The following is a 17,207-nucleotide window of genomic DNA, read 5'->3' as shown; positions in this document are numbered from 1 at the left end:
ACTCCTATAATTGGAGGGTGGTGGAACCATTATAGAAATATGAAGAAGAAGACAAAAAAGGAGGACAAATAAGTCAGGGAATGAAGATGAAGAACTTACTTTTCTGAATCTTATTTGAAAATGTTTCTTAATTTTTTACTGTACCATATGTCACTGTTTCAAAAAAATTTTTAAATTTTAAATTTATTTTTAATTGACAAATAATAATTGTACATATTCATGGGGTACATAGTGATGTTTTGACACATATTATATGTAATGATCAGATCAGGGTAACTGTTATACCCATCGTCTCAAACATTTATCATTTCTTTATGCTGGGAACATTTAGTATCCTCCTTCTACCTATTTGAAGCTATATATTATTTCTGACTGTAGTCATCCTGCAGTGATATAGAACACTGGAATTTATTTCTCCTATCTAGCTGTAATTTTATATTCCTTAACAAATTTCTCCCTATCCATCCCTTTTCCCTACCCTTCCCAGCCTCTAGTATCCCCTGTTCTACTTCTTAATACACTTCATGATGACTACGTATAAATGTCTATTTTGCAGTGGTATCTTCCCCATCTCTAGTGTTGAAAGAGAATTACTGCTGGAGCTGAAATTTATCCATGTTTCCAAGAAATGAATCATTTTGCAACATCTGAGCAACCACCTCAGCAACCAGTCTGATGATTTGCCAGTAGTTGAATCATCATCAGGATCCTGATTCTGCTTGGAAACTGACATGCCTTAGTTGCCTACTGTGAATGTAACGTAAATCACAAGACTAGTGTCATAATAATGCAAATAATTGGGCAAGCTTTTAATATTAGAATGGCAGAAAAGAAGAAGCAACATTTCAACAAACTTTTCTAAACGTCTTCTATTAGGTTGTTGCAAAAGTAATTGCAGTTTTTGCCATTAAAGTAATTGCAGTTTTTGCAATTTGTAGCAACCTTAATTTGTACTTTTTCCAATAAGAATTGGACTGTTTTCTAATAGACATATACAAACATAGGGCTTCCACCGACATGCAGATAAAAACTATGCTTTTGATATGGTTTGGCTCTGTGTCCTCACCCAAATGTCATGTCAAATTGTAATTCCCAGTGTTGGAGGAGGGACTTGGTGGGAGGTGACTGGATCATGGAGGTAGATTTCCCCCTTGCTGTTCTCATGATAGTGAGTGAGTTTTTATTAAGAGATATGGTTGTTTCAATGTGTGCAGCATTTTCCGCTTCTTTCTCTCTTCTGCTGGCCATGTGAAGTTGTGCTTACTTTCCCTTTACCTTCTGCCATGATTGTAAGCTTCCTGAGGCCTCCCCAGCCATGCTTCCTGTACAGTCAGTGGTAGTGTGAGTCAGTTAAACGTCTTTTCTCCATAAGTTACCCAGACTCAGGTATGTCTTTATAGCAGTGTGAGAACAGACTAAGGCAATTTTCTTCTGGATCCTTTTAGTTTGCCTATCTTTACCAGGAGCTTGATGATTTGAACAATTTAGTGATTGCCCTGTACTTGGACGATGTGAGGAAGCAGAATTGAGCCACTGCAGAGAAGAGGAAGACTGAGCCACAGAATGGAATAGGATGTCCCCTGAGAACTCCTTTGTGGAGCAAAAGCTTTGCAAGTCTCTAGTGGGCTGGGCAGGCTGACGGCATTCAGCCGAGAACACAGCTCTGTAAATAAATCAAGGAGGATGCACACAGTTTCCCTGGTGCTCCATCCGACCTTTGGAGGTTGGGCTACTTCAAGCTCTGTTTCTTGCAACAAAATAGAGTAACTCCTGTGGAGTCTAAACACACATTCCCTCTGCATTACACCCACTCCTCAACTTCATTACATCTAGGAGCACTGAGACAAAGAGATTTATAATAAACTTCATCCAAGCCAAGAATGAAACACTGCAGCCTCCATGGAAAATAGGAAGTTGCAGCAGGAAACCCATTGAACTGTTTCTTATAAGCATGTGGTTCAATGTTGTTTTTCTGCCAAAGCTTTTCCCTGCCTCCTACGTGAGGGGCACACACCAACAGATTCTGCAGTCTGACCCTGCATCATTCTCTGTCATGAAGCCATGGCGTGTGTTTATGTGTCTGTAATAAAGCGTTTATATTCTGCCATCTGCATAAAGACTGCTGGAGGACATTTCAGCAAGAATCCCTATGGTTTATGCAGCTGCATGTTGAACATGAAAATGACAGTGGTCTTTTATTCATATAACCTTTGAACTTCAATAAAGTTCTAATGTAATGTTAAAGAGTGATAGTTTGAGGACAACCCATCAAGAGATGAAATAGTATATCTTTTATAAATAATATCAGCCTCTGGAAGACATTTGAAATAATATTTGTACAATTGTGGGCCGTATTATCTTTCTTTCTTGCACATAATAAAGTTTCACTGGAAGTAAACTTTTCAAAGTGTCAATTTTAGAATTCCCGATTAATCATAAGAGATTCTGTTCTTTTTTTATAGATCAAATCACACTTAAAAGTTGCATGGATGCAGCTGGAGACATGGTGTCTTTGAAATCCTTTCATAATTAATATTCGAATCTCCTATTTAAGTAGGGTAAATAGGCCATTTATCTTCAATGTTTGATATAGCTGTCTACAATATTGAAACATTTAGCAATGCCATGAAATTCAGAGAAGGAATGTAATGTTTTCTACCTGCTCAGGCCAATATTTCTAAAGCTAATGTGGTGGGAAGATGCAGGGTCTTTCCCAAACTCTTCACAATTATTTCAGAAAATTTGGAAACAGAAGAAAATCATCCATAATTTGTCACCCCAATTTAACAATTATTCCATCCACCATTCGCTATTTTGAGGTTAATTTTTTATTATAATTAATGTAGTGATGAATATCTTCTTTTTTATTAGAAGACTTTTAAATTATTTTGATTATATTTTTATAATCACGTAAACTTTATATACACATAGACTTTTAAAAATTATTTTGATTATATTTTTAGAATAAAATTCCAGGAATTAATTAGCTGGTTGAAATAACACATACACTTTTTTGCTTAGAACACATTATAAAACTACTTTTAAAAAGAACTGTTCCATCTTGTAAGGGTATATAAGTACATTATCATTTAATATTTTAGTAAATTAAGTGAAAAATGTAGGTATTTATTTTACTTGATCATTTCTTTGATAACAGCTAGGTTTGATACTGTTTTACATCTTGTCTGCTGTTATTCATATTGAGTGAATTTTTTGTTGCTTTGGACTGGTGATAGTTTCTAAATGAGGATCTTAATTTCAATGAAGATAAAATATAAAAAGTACACAAAATTATACATCTTTTAAGAAAAACTCTTTGTCAAAATGGTGTATTATATAATTTTTACCTTACTGACATACTCAAGTTTAAAACCTATGCATAACAAAATATACGATTATTCATTTAAAAATCTCTTCTGTGCTGTTTCTCGGTCTAAAAATTAGTCTTCTTTTTCAGATAGTTGATACATAACTAACCTATTTCTGAGTTTACCCATTCAAATTTATATATTTAATGCTTCTCTACATCTGTTATTTTATTTGGTATATTTTTGCATCAAAGTTTATGTTTTCTAAATTTTAAATTTTGGTTAAGCCAAATTATCTAAATGTGGCTTACTAAATAATCCTTATGTTTTACATCCTTTTGCTATGTCTCCTTTATTGTATATAAAATTCTAATCTACCCATTCTGTTCAAATGACTAAGGTATATCTTTTTGTACCAGATCTCAATTTTATTATTACTGATTTTAAGTAGTTTTGATACCTGGTAGAACTGATGACTCTCATGCCTCATATTTAATAACAATTTCTTATTGCAAACCTTCTCATCTTCTCTCCCCCAAACCCCACTACTCACAATTTGCCTGAACCCCACCCAGAAGAGAGGGTTTCAATAAAGACCCACACAGCTCCTGCAAGACCTCCATTACCTGCATCCCCAGCCACATAAATTCAATACTGCCCATTTATCCTCTACAATGGCCTAATACGCGGTAGAGTAGAGCCTGTTGTTCCCCTTCCCCTCAGATAGCATCAAGACAAGTTCCATCAAGCCTGACAACCCTCTGTCACCATGAGAAAGACAGGCTTCCTTATTGTAGAACTTAATGCTGGAAAGCTTTGCACGTTGATTCGTACTAATTTTCCAAACTTTCCCCACCCCTTTCACTGTGTTCAGTGGATCACAATCTGTCACCTCATCCTCTCTCCCTGCCTCCACCATGTGACTCCTGCTTGCAGAATGAAGTTCTCTTCTGATCCTGTTTTCTTGAGAAATGAGATCTGTTGAGAAGTCATCTGCTGACAGTGAGAAGGCTGAACGGATTTCTGAGTTTTGAGATGCAGGAAGAATGCACGAGATGGTTAACTCAGGGAGTGGAAGGGAACATTCACATCACCTTTTTACTCTAATTAAAATCTGATTTTCCAGGATAGGATGGCTTCCTCAGTAGCACTACCAAAGCAGAGCTATTCTTCTTCCACAGCCGCCCACCTATAGGACCAGGAGGTGCTAAGGTTGTTCATAATCTTCACAGCCACTTTTCAAACTATTATCTATTCTTCCTCTTTAAAACCTTTGGTAGCACATATGCCATAAAAAAGGAAGCATATGCCATGCTCCGCCCCCCTTTTTTTTGATGGAGTAAGTGCTTTGCTATTTTGCCCTGGCCAGGATTGAACTTGCGGTCTTCCTGCCTTAGCCTCCGTAGTAGCTGGGGTGATCTTATACTACTTCCTTCCTTCCTTTTTTTATTTTTTATTTTTTTTGAGACAGAGCCTCGCTCTGTCACCCAGGCTGGAGTGCAATGGCGCGATCTTGGCTCACTGCAACCTTTGCTTCCTGGATTCAAGCAATTCTCCTGCCTCAGCCACACAGGTAGCTGGTATTACAGGTGTCCACCACCATGCCCAGCTAATTCTTTGTATCTTTAGTAGAGATGGGTTTTCATCATGTTGGCCAGGCTGGTCTTGAACTCCTGACCTTATGATCCACCCACCTCGGCCTCCCAAAGTGCTGGGATTACAGGTGTGAGCCACCACGCCCAGCCCATCCATGTTATCAATATCTGTGGTTTGCCCTACCCCAAACCTTCATTCACTGAAGAGTTAACATCTGGCCCATGGTCTCTCTTTCCTCCACAACTTCTCTTATCATTCTTGTGATTTCAACATCCACCTAACCCTGCCCCTCAAGTCCCTTCACTATTTTTCCTTCAAAAGTCTCTTCACCCTTGTTGTTGGTAATAGCAATACTATTTTGTAAATCTTAATTTATAAATCTGACCACCGCCTCTTTCTAGAATACTCATTCTACTGCATCTTGGATCTCATCTGGATTTCCAATTTACTAATGGCAATTTTAAAGGAATTCAAACTGATGTCACCTCTTTCCTGTCAGGGTGTCCTTCTTTATTCAGATTTGATTTATGGGTCATCACTAAAATTACTCTTTTGCACCTATTGTCAGTGTTCTAATCTCTTTCTCCATTGCCTGGCAGAATCCCAACCCTTATTAAACCCAACACTTTGGTTATCCTGAATCAATATCTAGAGCTTAATGTGACTAGAGAAAAATGCACAATCATGCTGAATGATTCATTTTAAGTAAATGACCATTTTCATAAGTGTGGCGGCCTTTGACCTTGTTCGGAAATTACACATTTCTTTAGGCATTTCATACTCTTCGTTTTCTGAGATTCCCGTTTTATGCTTTCTTTTTTCTTCTTAACTTCAAATACCTGCTCAGTTTTCTTCACTCTCAGCAGAAGACTTGCTTCTTATTTCACTGAGTAAATTGGCAGGAGCAAAAGGGAACATCCCCATACTCAGACCATCAAGTCTACAACTCATTGAAACTGTGTGTATGTACTTAGTGCCTTACATATGCAGTACATAATAAATCGTCTCTGATCGTGTTGTACAAAATGAATTGTCTCTGATCCCATCAAAAGCTAGCCCCTCTATTTGTGTACCGAATTCCTTTCTTCCTTAGACTTAAGGACACCAATTTTCAACAATCCCTTCTATCTTCCATATTCATCGGTTTCCCCCTTTATTTTTACCATCGGTGTAATAGCAAAATACAAGGCACCACCACCTAGCTTCCTTAATAAGAAAAGAAAAAAAAGAAACCTGTTGACTTCATGTCTGTTTTCTCTACCCATTTTATAGCAAAATTCTTCAAAATTTTGTACTTGCTAGCTCTACTTCATCATATAACATTCTCATAAATTTTGTCTGCAGCGTTAATTCTGCAAGTATAGTTACTAGGACATCGAAGAAGGTTTTCTCATTTCATTTTCGAATTCTCTGATTTGTACTAAAGACATTTGCACATTTGCCTGAGTGAAGACTTGACCACATTAATTGTATTCATTTTGTTTTCTTCCAGTGTCTTCAAGGTGAAGCCATTTTCATAGTCACAATATTATTGTAGAGAATCTTTCAAGTATGAATTTTTGATGTGTGAGGAAGTTACACATCAGATGAAGGTTGTTTTTAATATTCAATACACACACAGAAGTCTTCTTTAGTATGAACATGAGTTTGTGATCTCTAAAAGGGTTTGATGAGGAATCAAAAATCTTCTCATGTCAGTACACATACTAAGAAGATTTCTGTCATTTGTGAATTCAGGGATGCAAATGGGGTATTTATTGCTTAATGAAGTATCTCCAAGACACTTGAAAGACTACAGGCCAGTTGTTTTATTGAATGTGCCTCAGCTTGCGTTTGTCAGCTATTTTCTCATGCTGAAATTCGGGCTGTGATCTTTTAGGTAGAACCTACATATGTGAAATTGTGTTGTTATCAGAGTAACACACTGAAAGGTGCATATCTTGATCTGTACTTTAGTAACCAGAAAGTTACGATTTTTCCCCTGATAACTGACAAGAAATCTGGTGGACACTTTAAGACCTGCAAATATCCTTTTTAGCACATTCTCCTCTAGATTTAGCATCTGTTGATGGTTTTCGACTAACTCTTCCTTTATGATGGATTTAAAATGATAATTTTTTTCAATTCTAAACTCCCTTCTATATTTATTCTTTGACATTCTTCTGTTAGGAAGAGCCCCATGCCCCTCTCCAATTGTTTGCCTATCCTTCCTTCCTTTGTCTCTCTCTCTTTTTCTTTCTTTCTTTTCTTCCCTCCCTCCCCCTTCTTTCCTTCCTTCCTTCCTTTCTTTCTCTCTCTCCCCTTCCCTCCCTCCTTCCTTCCTTCCTTCTTTCTTTCTTTCTTTCTTTCTACTTTCTTTTCTTCAGAGGACTCAATAATATACCTCAAATCTCAATTTTCTTGATGGCACTGAAATTTCTTGTTTTTCTTTTGTTAGCATTTGACTTTTATATCTTTACCTAGCCTTTTTTTATAGTTTTACTATATTATTTTCTTTCAGATGTGTATATCCCAAACCTACTTTTTAAAAAGGGTTAACAAGATCACTTTCCTTTGTCTACACAGAAGTTCTGAAAAGCAGCAGAATGTAACACTTGAAAATTCTTATCTTCATGTGGGCAATTTAACAAATAATTGTAATTAAAGAGGCCATCTGTTCATTCTACCCAATATGGCAAGAATGAAAACTTTTAAAAGATCACTGTCCAACATAGGGTCAGGAATGACAGGTGAATGACGTTGTTTTCACCTAGTGCAGAGTAATAATGTTCACTCTAGGCCTCCCCACTGTATACTCTCACCTTTGCTAAATTATATTCTCTGCATTTATCTGACTTCTGGGCCATAGGACTATACAATAAGTTGGGTTGTTATCTCAATTATCATAGGGTTAATTAATTCGTGTGGATAAACACATTTTGTATTTCCATAAATGAAAGATTTTGAAAAGTATTCAATACTATTATGTGTTGCTTCCTAAAACTTTAAGTAAAAGCTTAATTAGCAACTCTGAGAAGGAAATGAGAAGTAATCATGCAAATTATATTTTCGAAGACCTAGTCTTTTTGCAGTAAAAATGTTTTCAGCATGTGGTTCATTATGTTTCTTGCATTTTTCACTTCTGAGAACAATGCATTTAATAAAAATGCAACACATCCCTGTGATCTGAAAGTATAAATGATGCTACTATAAAGTTTTAAAAACATGTTTCCATCCCCTAAATAAAATTTCACATCCCAGAAAACATGTGACCTCACATTACTATAGTGACATTTAGTATCACCTAACTTTATTCAAAGTTTGAACTTACAGAAGGATAAAATAAAATATTGAACATTTTATAAAAATATTTAAACATTACTTTCAATTAAACTTTTTTGATTGAGCTAATGAGTATCTAGAATGTTAACCACAAAACAATTCTTCGTCTTCTCTACCATTAATGGTTTTGCTTGACTTTCTTCGGTTCTTCTCTTGGGTTATGGTTGACCAAGGGAAAAAATTGAGAGGTGTAAATAATAATAAAAGTCATTCCATTTATTTTTTTCCCCTTATATTTCAATGTCTTTATACTAACCCTATCACTATTCTTGCAAGTTGGGAATATTTAAAATTGCACGTTGCTTTTGTAGTGAGTAAATTCCAGGATGAAACTTAACGTCAATTGCCTAGGGTATTGATATATGATTAAATTAGGTCTTTTCATGAATTGTGTTTGTCATTCATTCTGCTAAGTGCCTGTTATATGCCAGGCCTGGTCTTACATGCTTGGAATAGAGTGTTGAACAAGAGAGACCAAGATTTCTGCCTCATAGAGTTCAGATTCTAGGAAGAAGAGGTGAACAATAAACAATGAATGTAATGATTAGCTAAACTATATGACATCTGAGAAGATATCACATATCAGAGTAGCACAAAGAGAATTGAGATGCTGTCAGAAGGGACACATTACAATCTTAAATAGGGTGATCAGGGTAGGCATCATTCAGGAGGTGACCTTTGATCAAAGGCTTGAATGAAGTGAGGGAGTCAGTATTCTAGGCAAAGCCCCAAGGTGGGAATGTGGCCTGTGCCTTCATGGAACAGCAAGGAAAAAAATCTAAGGGGAGGCAGAGTGGCCAGGGAGAGAATAGAAAGAAATGAGGCCTGGGAAATAAAAAGAGCAGCCAATTTTGCAGCATCTTGAAGGCCGCAGTAAAGAAGCTGCCTTTTCCTTGGAATAAAATGAAGAACCACACCCTTTAGTGCTTCATCTGTGGGAAATGGGGAACCACGGGAAGATTTTGAACATGGATAATATGATCTGACATCTACTTTAAAAGGTTCACTCTGGCTACTAGGTTGAGAATAGAAGTCAGGGGGCCAAGGGTAGATGCTGGGAGACCAGCCAGGATGTTACTAGAGTAAAGGAAGTGAGAGCTGATGGCATTCTCCCGCTGGGGGAATAATAGTATCTACTTCGCACTGTCAGAAGTAGTCAAAATACCGTACGTATTTTGAAGGTAGAACCAAGACGTTTTCCTGGTAGAGTCCATGGTTTCTGGCCTGAGCAACTAGAAGGCTAGAGATGCCATCAAGTCAAATGGTAAAGGCTGTGAGTGGAGGAGGATATTGGGGGAAATCCAAAAATTGTATCAGAAATCCAAGTGTCAAATGTCAAATGTGGAATATTTATGAGACACTCAAGCAGAGATGTTCAATAGGCTCTGGGATAAAATGAACAGGTTTGGATGGGAGATACATAACTTTGGGAGGTATTATAGACATAAATGGTACTTACTACCCTGAGTTTTTAATACTGTTAATACAAGCAAAGAGGTAAGCGTAGATACAGTATGGAAGAAGATACAAGACTGAGCCTTCAGGTACTCCAGTATGAAAATATTATAGAAGAGGAAGAACTGACAAAAGAGGAAGAGGAGGAATTATACCCATATTGATCTGAAATTTGCTCCCTCAAGTTGAAGATGATAGAGGATTAAAAAAGGTTGAAAGAGGAAGGACAGAATAGGGAATTAATACAAAGCACAGCTGCATGTACAAGGTACACTTGTCTTTTCCTATAAAGACAGAGAAAGAAAAGATATGAGTGTAGGTGGGAAATTAATATCCTAAGGGTGTGCTAAATCTAGAACTTGCCTGCCTTTTATATGTCAAATTTTACATGCACAGATTGACTTAGAAAGCATTATTGAAATTATCTAATGCAAAATGCAGTATTTTATTTATGAAGTCACATGTACTCAATATATTTTTATATGTGGAACTTCTAGCATATTCTCAATAAATAGTTGTCAAATGATTAATATATCACCCTTGCTCTTTGCAGAACTTTTTATGTTCTTTTGTATTTTTAGTAGAAACTGGTTTTCTCCAGGTTGGCCAGGCTAGTCACAAACTCTTACCCTCAAGTGATCCACCCACCTTGGCCTACCAAAGTGCTGGGATTACAGGTGTGAGCCACTGTGCCTGGCCTGTTGAGGATTTTAATATCATGTTTAAAGCTGTTCTCTTGACATAATGAAGATATATGAAAACTTTCTTCAATACTTTTCCTCAAGACATAGATATCTATTGGATCAGATACCAGTGTATTGAGACACACATTATATTTTGTAATTACTTGTCAGTACGCACTGGCAGGTAGACACAGTGGGTGTGAATTTTCTATTTATCTTAATTCTGGCTGACTGGCAATTGTATTCAATGAAACAGACATTGAAATTATTAATATCTTCAAAAATGAGATAGATTGTATTAACCGGATCTAAGTAATCTCGATTCAGCTACAACTTCAATGTACATGTATTTATAAGTACTAGATGAAACTGGAGATAATGTCAGTGACCATATAGAATGTTTCCTTCTCTCCGTGAGGAGCAGAGAATAACTAACAAATCTGAGCCTTTGGAGTTTTGCTCACCAGGATAGGAGGAGACGGTGTTGATGCGAGTCGTTGTGAGGATGCCCACGCGGGTTGCCCTGTGGTTCTTCATGCACATGCAGATGCATATGGCAATCCCAGCAACGACTCCCATGATAAATACTATTCCAAAAACAATGCCTGCAATTGCAGTGCCCCTAAAAAGAGAAACAAACACGTTTACTAAAAAGGCTTGTAAGCATTCTTTAGCTTTTCCAGTACAGCTCCATGATTAAAGGACAAGTGTTTCTTTACAAATATTCTTAAGGATAATGTTAAAACAAAACAAAACAAACAAATTCCCTGAATTGGTAAAACAAATAGCCTGTATTTCAATAGATAAGAAAACATTATAAAAATCCTCTTCTAGCACAGTTGACCAACTCACCATTCAGATTCTGGGTTCTTAAAATTCATGTTTTGATACAAAGCACAATTATCTAGATATGCTCTCCAAAGTAATAATTTAAAAATCCATTCTGCCGCGTATCTAAACAGCAAAGAATTTATCTATTGGGTACAGTGTGTATGTGTTTAATGAAAACAACTTTGTAGGTGTAAGAATATTAAATAAAACTTAACACTCATTCCTGATTAAAACTCTTCGTAGAACAAGAATGTGTTTTTTAATAAAAGAAAACCAAACCAAATGTCATATTTTAAACTACTCACAGAACAGTTGTGACAAACTGTTTAAGTATTCTCATTAAATTCAGGAAGAATGTAAATAAAACTTCTATTTCTATTAATGTTAATTTTTGTTCCCCAGAAAGTTTAACTCATGCAACCAAACCATAAATAGGAAAAAAAAGCTGAACAGCATAAAAGAATCAACATTATGATTGTTTGTGGGAAACATAATTTGTAGGTATCTACATTTTTCCTCTCTTTTGAAAAGCAATGGGGAAATCTTTATTACAATATACATTTTGACCAAGCAGCATCATCTGTAGCAATGCTCCCTAAGGAAATGTAGCACATGTGCACAAATATTATAACAGGGGTGTTTGTCACAGTGTTGTGGCTAATAGCAAAATAGGGGAAACATCCTGATGTCCATAAAAGGAGGACTGACAGAAAAAAATTCATCAGAAAATGAATCTTATATATTGATTAAAACGGGTGACGAGATCTACATGAATTGAAGTGAAATGTTCATGATACATGGTTAACTTAATAGTAATACTATTACTGTTGACAGTAATTCACATTCATTCAATTAATTAGTATTAGCTCCAGCTCCATCCACGTGCCTGCAAAAGACAGGATCTTGCTCTTTGTCATGGCTGCATAGTATTCCATGGTGCATATGTACTACATCTTCTTTATCCAATCTGTCATTGATGGGCATTTAGATTGATTCCATGTCTTTGCTATTGTGAACAGTGCTGCAATGAACATTTTCATGCATGTGTGTCTTTATGGTAAAATGCTTTAGATTCCTCTGGGAATAAATTAGTATTGAATTGAATTAGTATTAACTGAATACTAATTTAGTTAATACTAATAGTAGTATTCAGTTAATACTAATTCAATTAATTAGTATTTTCAATACTTACTAGTACTGAAAACTAGTAGTATTGATAGTAATTCGTACTGAATGGAAAAGCAAGTATTAACAGTATACTACCAGTTATAACAGAATAATTGCCATGAGGTAAAACTGTATTTCTATGTATCAAATTTTTTACTATCTATAGTGATGATCTTGTAAATATGAAAAAATAAAAATATTCACTTTCTTATTTGCATATTCACCAAAAGCAACCACTTCAAAGCTTTCAGTTTTTTTTCTAATGCCCTTTCTCCTATTTCTCAATATTATTATTACATTCTTTTATATTTTTTCTTTTTATACATTATTTATGGGCTCCTTTTTAGTATTTGGGAATGTAGATCTCTCAGACAGGCTTTATCCTGGGTTAAATCAGTCTTCAGTATTTATATTACCATAACTTTGCTATCTGCTGAGCCAAGGAATGTGCCACAGTTACCTTGCGTTTCTTACACAACTTATTATTTTTAAACAATTTCCATAAGTTTTTACTTTTCCATATACATATTGATATCCCCTCCTTGCAAAAATTCCTAGGAATCTTTTCCACATTATCAGTAGCTTTTGCATCCTCAAACATGGTAAAAGAGCTTATCAGTTCTGTTCTGTTCCCACGGTTTCCTTCTTACAGCAACTAAGTCTACTGGTTGTTCTGAACCTGGAACTCTTTCCCTTGAGCCCTGTTTGTTGGTCCTCACATTTAGTTTCTGGACTCAATTCCTGCTAATTCTTGGTGGACTGCATTGTTTGCTGACGCACATTCCTGAATGGCTTCTTAAAAATAGACTAAAAAAAAGATTTTTCAAGTCTTTGACTGCCTGAAAATGACCTAATGCTTCACTCTCACGATTGATAATTCACCTGTGTATGAAATTCTAAACTCAAAGACATTATTTCTTAGAAATATGAGGGCATTGTTCATTGTCTTCTAGAATTTGGAGCTGCTGTAAGGAAATACCATGGCATTCTAATTATTTTCTTTGTGTGATACCATTTTTTCCTTTTCTTTCTTTCTGGAAGCTCTTAGCATTTTCTTTTTACTCTTGGTATTCTAAAATTTCATAATGTGTCTGGACTTAAAAATATATATATATATTTTGCCAGGCCCTTATGATTCTTTATGTCTGGAGGCTCATGTACCTCAGTTGTTTTCCAAACAATATTAATTTTTTAACAAACTTTCCCATACAATGTTGATTGTTTCTTCACTATTTTCTGTGTTCTTCTTTCTAGAATCCCATTCTGAAACAAGCGTCTGAACTTTCTGGACTGATTCTCTAATTCTCTTTTTAAATACTCTTTTTAAAATACTCTTTCTGGAGAATTTCATTGACTTTATCTTCCAAAGTTGTACTGAGCTTTTACATTTCCGCTATCTCAGTTTTAATTTTGGGGTGCTTTATCTCATCCTCTATTGCACTCCCCTCCCTGTTTTTAGTATCTGTGTTGCTTCCACTGATGCAGTCCCTTAATCTTTGAAAGTACCAATGATATATTCTTTGATATCTTCTCTGCTGTTTGTATTTCCTCTGTCCTGTCTAGGTTCTTTTTTATTGATTGTTCATTTTGATCTCATTCATGTTTGATGTTTTCCTCAAATGTCTGGTGATCCTTGAATTCTCTCCTATTTAAAAAAAAAAAAAAAAAGGCTCGAAGTAGCTGCTTGGAAGTTCAGTGTGCAAGCCAGAATTTGACAGGTGAACTCCAAAGAACAGGACAAACAGTCCCCATAGAACTTTTCCTTGGGGCTTTTCATTTTTCTCCATGAAAGGATTCTCCAGTTTCATACATGGTAAGCATCAGCCTGACTGGCAGTCAGTATCCCAGAGCTTGGAGTTTTACTCGTAAGGATATGAACTTTCATGAAATCCTTATGCTTTCATCTCAGAGACCCAGTCTCTGGCTCTGCTGTGACTGCTGTCTTTTTGGCTTCACTTAAAACTTACAGGCTTAAGTCTTCACAAACCATTCTTTGTGGTTTCAAAGCATGATCTCTGAAGGCAGATCACCTAGTACCAACTATAGCTGGGGAACCTGGGGCATGCTGCTCAACGTCTCTGTGCCTCAGTTTCCTCATTTATAAAATGAAGGTCTGTTTGGTGCTCGTTTGACTCTTCTCCCAAATTTGTCATGAGTCTTGTGCTCCTGGACTAACTGCTGGATAAATAGTCCTTATTCTCAGTGGCACCTGAACATCTATACTATACTTTTCTGGGATCGGCCATAATTTCTTACCCCAAACACTGGGGCCAGACCTGTCTCATAGTCAGAAATTTTCAGATTTTGTAAAGAAAATACATACACTATACATTGTGAAGTATTTCCAGAGGCAGCATCTTGAGAACATTTATCTTCCTATAGTGAAGGTGGGAATATTAATGCTATTAGATTATATGGAAACTAGACAAAAGTCCCCAGTTTGTTCAGGTCAAGTCTTGCCACCCACTGACCTTTATCTGCAATTCTGAAATCCTCAGAAAACTCTGAAAAGTGCAAGTGCAGATAAGGGATTATGAAGCTGTATTTATACTTTCCAGAGGATATTTTCTCTCTAACGTGTTTCCCCACTCACATACAAAAATAGAATGTCATTGAGAATATCAATGAACTCCTTTAAAATACTTATATAGCCATTTTTACTTTGTTATTAAGATGGCAGACTGAGCCATATTTGGATGTGTTCCCATTAGTAATTAAAGAATAGCAGAGTGTAGTCATTTAATAAATAAATGTTTTCAAGAAAAAATATTTATGAAAGGAGATAATTTGAAGTAAGAAAATGAAAAGTAATCTGGAAACTTCCTTTATTGTAAGTTTCAGGTCCAAATAAGGTTAAACTGGAGGGCTTAATTCATGTTCCAGAAATAATCAATGGCCCAGTTATTCAGGCATACTTTCTGAACTATGTGTTAATGGAAGCTGTTAAGATATCAAATTGGGACATATTTACATACATTAATTCTTTTTTTAATTAGAGGAAAGTAGAAAATTAGTCACATTTTGTTTCCTTGTTGGCAGCTCCAGCAAAAGTGCCTGCTCTTGAGGTCAATAATGAGGTTGCAACAAATGTATTAAATTAGTTTTTTTGATTATATCATGATGTTGGTGCCCTTGATACTTTGATACCCATTAGCAATCATAAATTAGTTATTTAAGACATGACAAGGATAAAATTTACAGCATTATTTACTTTGTTATTAATAAAAAGAAACAATAAATAGTAACCTTCCTGCATATAAATAATTGACTCAGTCAACTACTGGAAAGCGAGAAGCTATTAATTTCAAAAATCTGGCATCAATAAAACCTTGAAAAAATTTCAGGGAATGCATTTTTTTTTTTTAAACAGTGCTTTACAAGGTTTGCATATTTTCCTCTCTTCTTTTAAACTTGTATTTTAAAATAATTATAAATTCACAGAAAGTTGTAAAAAGAGTAGAGAGAGAGCTCATGTACCCTTCACCCAGTCTCCCCTAATGGTTATATCTTAGGTAACAATGACACAACATGAAAACCAGCAAATTGACATTGCTATAACATGTACATATACTTCTCTGTCATTTTAGTACATGCATACAGTCATGTAGCCACTACAGCAAGCAAGGTACAAAACTATTCCATTATCACAAAATATTTCCCTTGTGTTACTACTTTGATTTATGGTCATATCCAACATGCCTTCTCTTTGCTATCAATAACCCCGGGCATCACTAATCTGTTTTCATTTCTGTAATTTAGTCATTTCAAGAAGATTATGTGAATAGAATCATACAGTATATGAGTTTTGGAGATAGTCTTTCTTCCCTCGGCGTAATGCTTTTGGAATCCATTCTAGTTTCTGCATGTATCAATAGTTCATTCCTGGATGAGTAGTAGTCCATGATATGGCTATAACACAGTTTGTTTAACCATTATTTATTGTAGGATGTTTTGGTTTGACAAATAAGGTTGCTATAAACAATCATGTACAGATTTTTGTGTGGACATAAGTATTAATTTCTCTGCAATAAATGCCCAGAAGTGCAATTACTAGGACGTACGCTAAATGTATGTCTGATTTTTAAAGAAACTGCCAAGTTTTTTCCACAGTGGCTGTACTACTTTACATTCCCACCAGAAAGGTATGAGACATCTTCTCCGCATCCTTGCCAGTATCTAGTTTTGTCATTTTTAAAGCTGTTTTAATAGATAAAACATCATGTGCAGTGGTATTTCATTATAGTCTTAATTTGCATTCCCCTAATGGCTAGCAAGATTGAACGTCTTTTCAAAAGCTTATTTGCTATTCATCTTCTTTAATGAAATGTCTATCCAAGTCTTTTGCCCCATTCTAATTGGATCGCTTGGTTATTTTACTGTTGAATTATTTGAGAATTATTTTAATCCATTATAAAATATGTAGCTAGCAAATATTTTTACTGGTCTATAGCATGTTTTTTCATCCTGTCAACAGGGTCATTCACAGAGCAAAAGTTTTTAATAAGGTCCAATTTATCATTTATTTTTTCTTTTATGGATTGTGCTTTGGGGTTATATTTAAGAACTTCACCAAGCCCTAGGTCATGAAGATTTTCTCCTAGTTTTCTTTCTAAAAGACAGATTGTTTTACATTTGATATTTAAACGTGTGATCTATTTTTTTAAATTTCTGTATGAGGTATTAGATTTAGATTTTAATATCAATTCATTATTGATATTATTTTGCCTGTGGATAGCCCATTACTTCAGTACCATTTATTAAAAGCAGTCCTCATTCCTTCATTGCATTGCTTTTGCATCTTTGTCAAAAATCGGTTGGCCTGTGTGAGACTGTTTATATATATATA

At 35.5% G+C, this 17,207-nt stretch overlaps 1 protein-coding gene across 1 annotated transcript in view; it reads right to left on the bottom strand.

Moving 5' to 3' along the window:
* CYYR1 (cysteine and tyrosine rich 1) overlaps positions 1–17,207 on the bottom strand; it is a 109,283-nt gene that overhangs the window by 3,074 nt on the left and 89,002 nt on the right. The window contains 1 exon segment of the mRNA XM_032277104.1: positions 10,828–10,985. Within this exon segment, the coding sequence (XP_032132995.1) occupies positions 10,828–10,985 (158 nt within the window).

This window comes from Sapajus apella, unplaced genomic scaffold, assembly GCF_009761245.1.
Source record: "Sapajus apella isolate SASKATOON/1434 unplaced genomic scaffold, GSC_monkey_1.0 scaffold8, whole genome shotgun sequence".
Classification (NCBI taxonomy): domain Eukaryota; kingdom Metazoa; phylum Chordata; class Mammalia; order Primates; family Cebidae; genus Sapajus; species Sapajus apella.
Note: the sequence above shows the minus strand (reverse complement) of the source record. Positions and strands in the feature narration are given on the sequence as shown.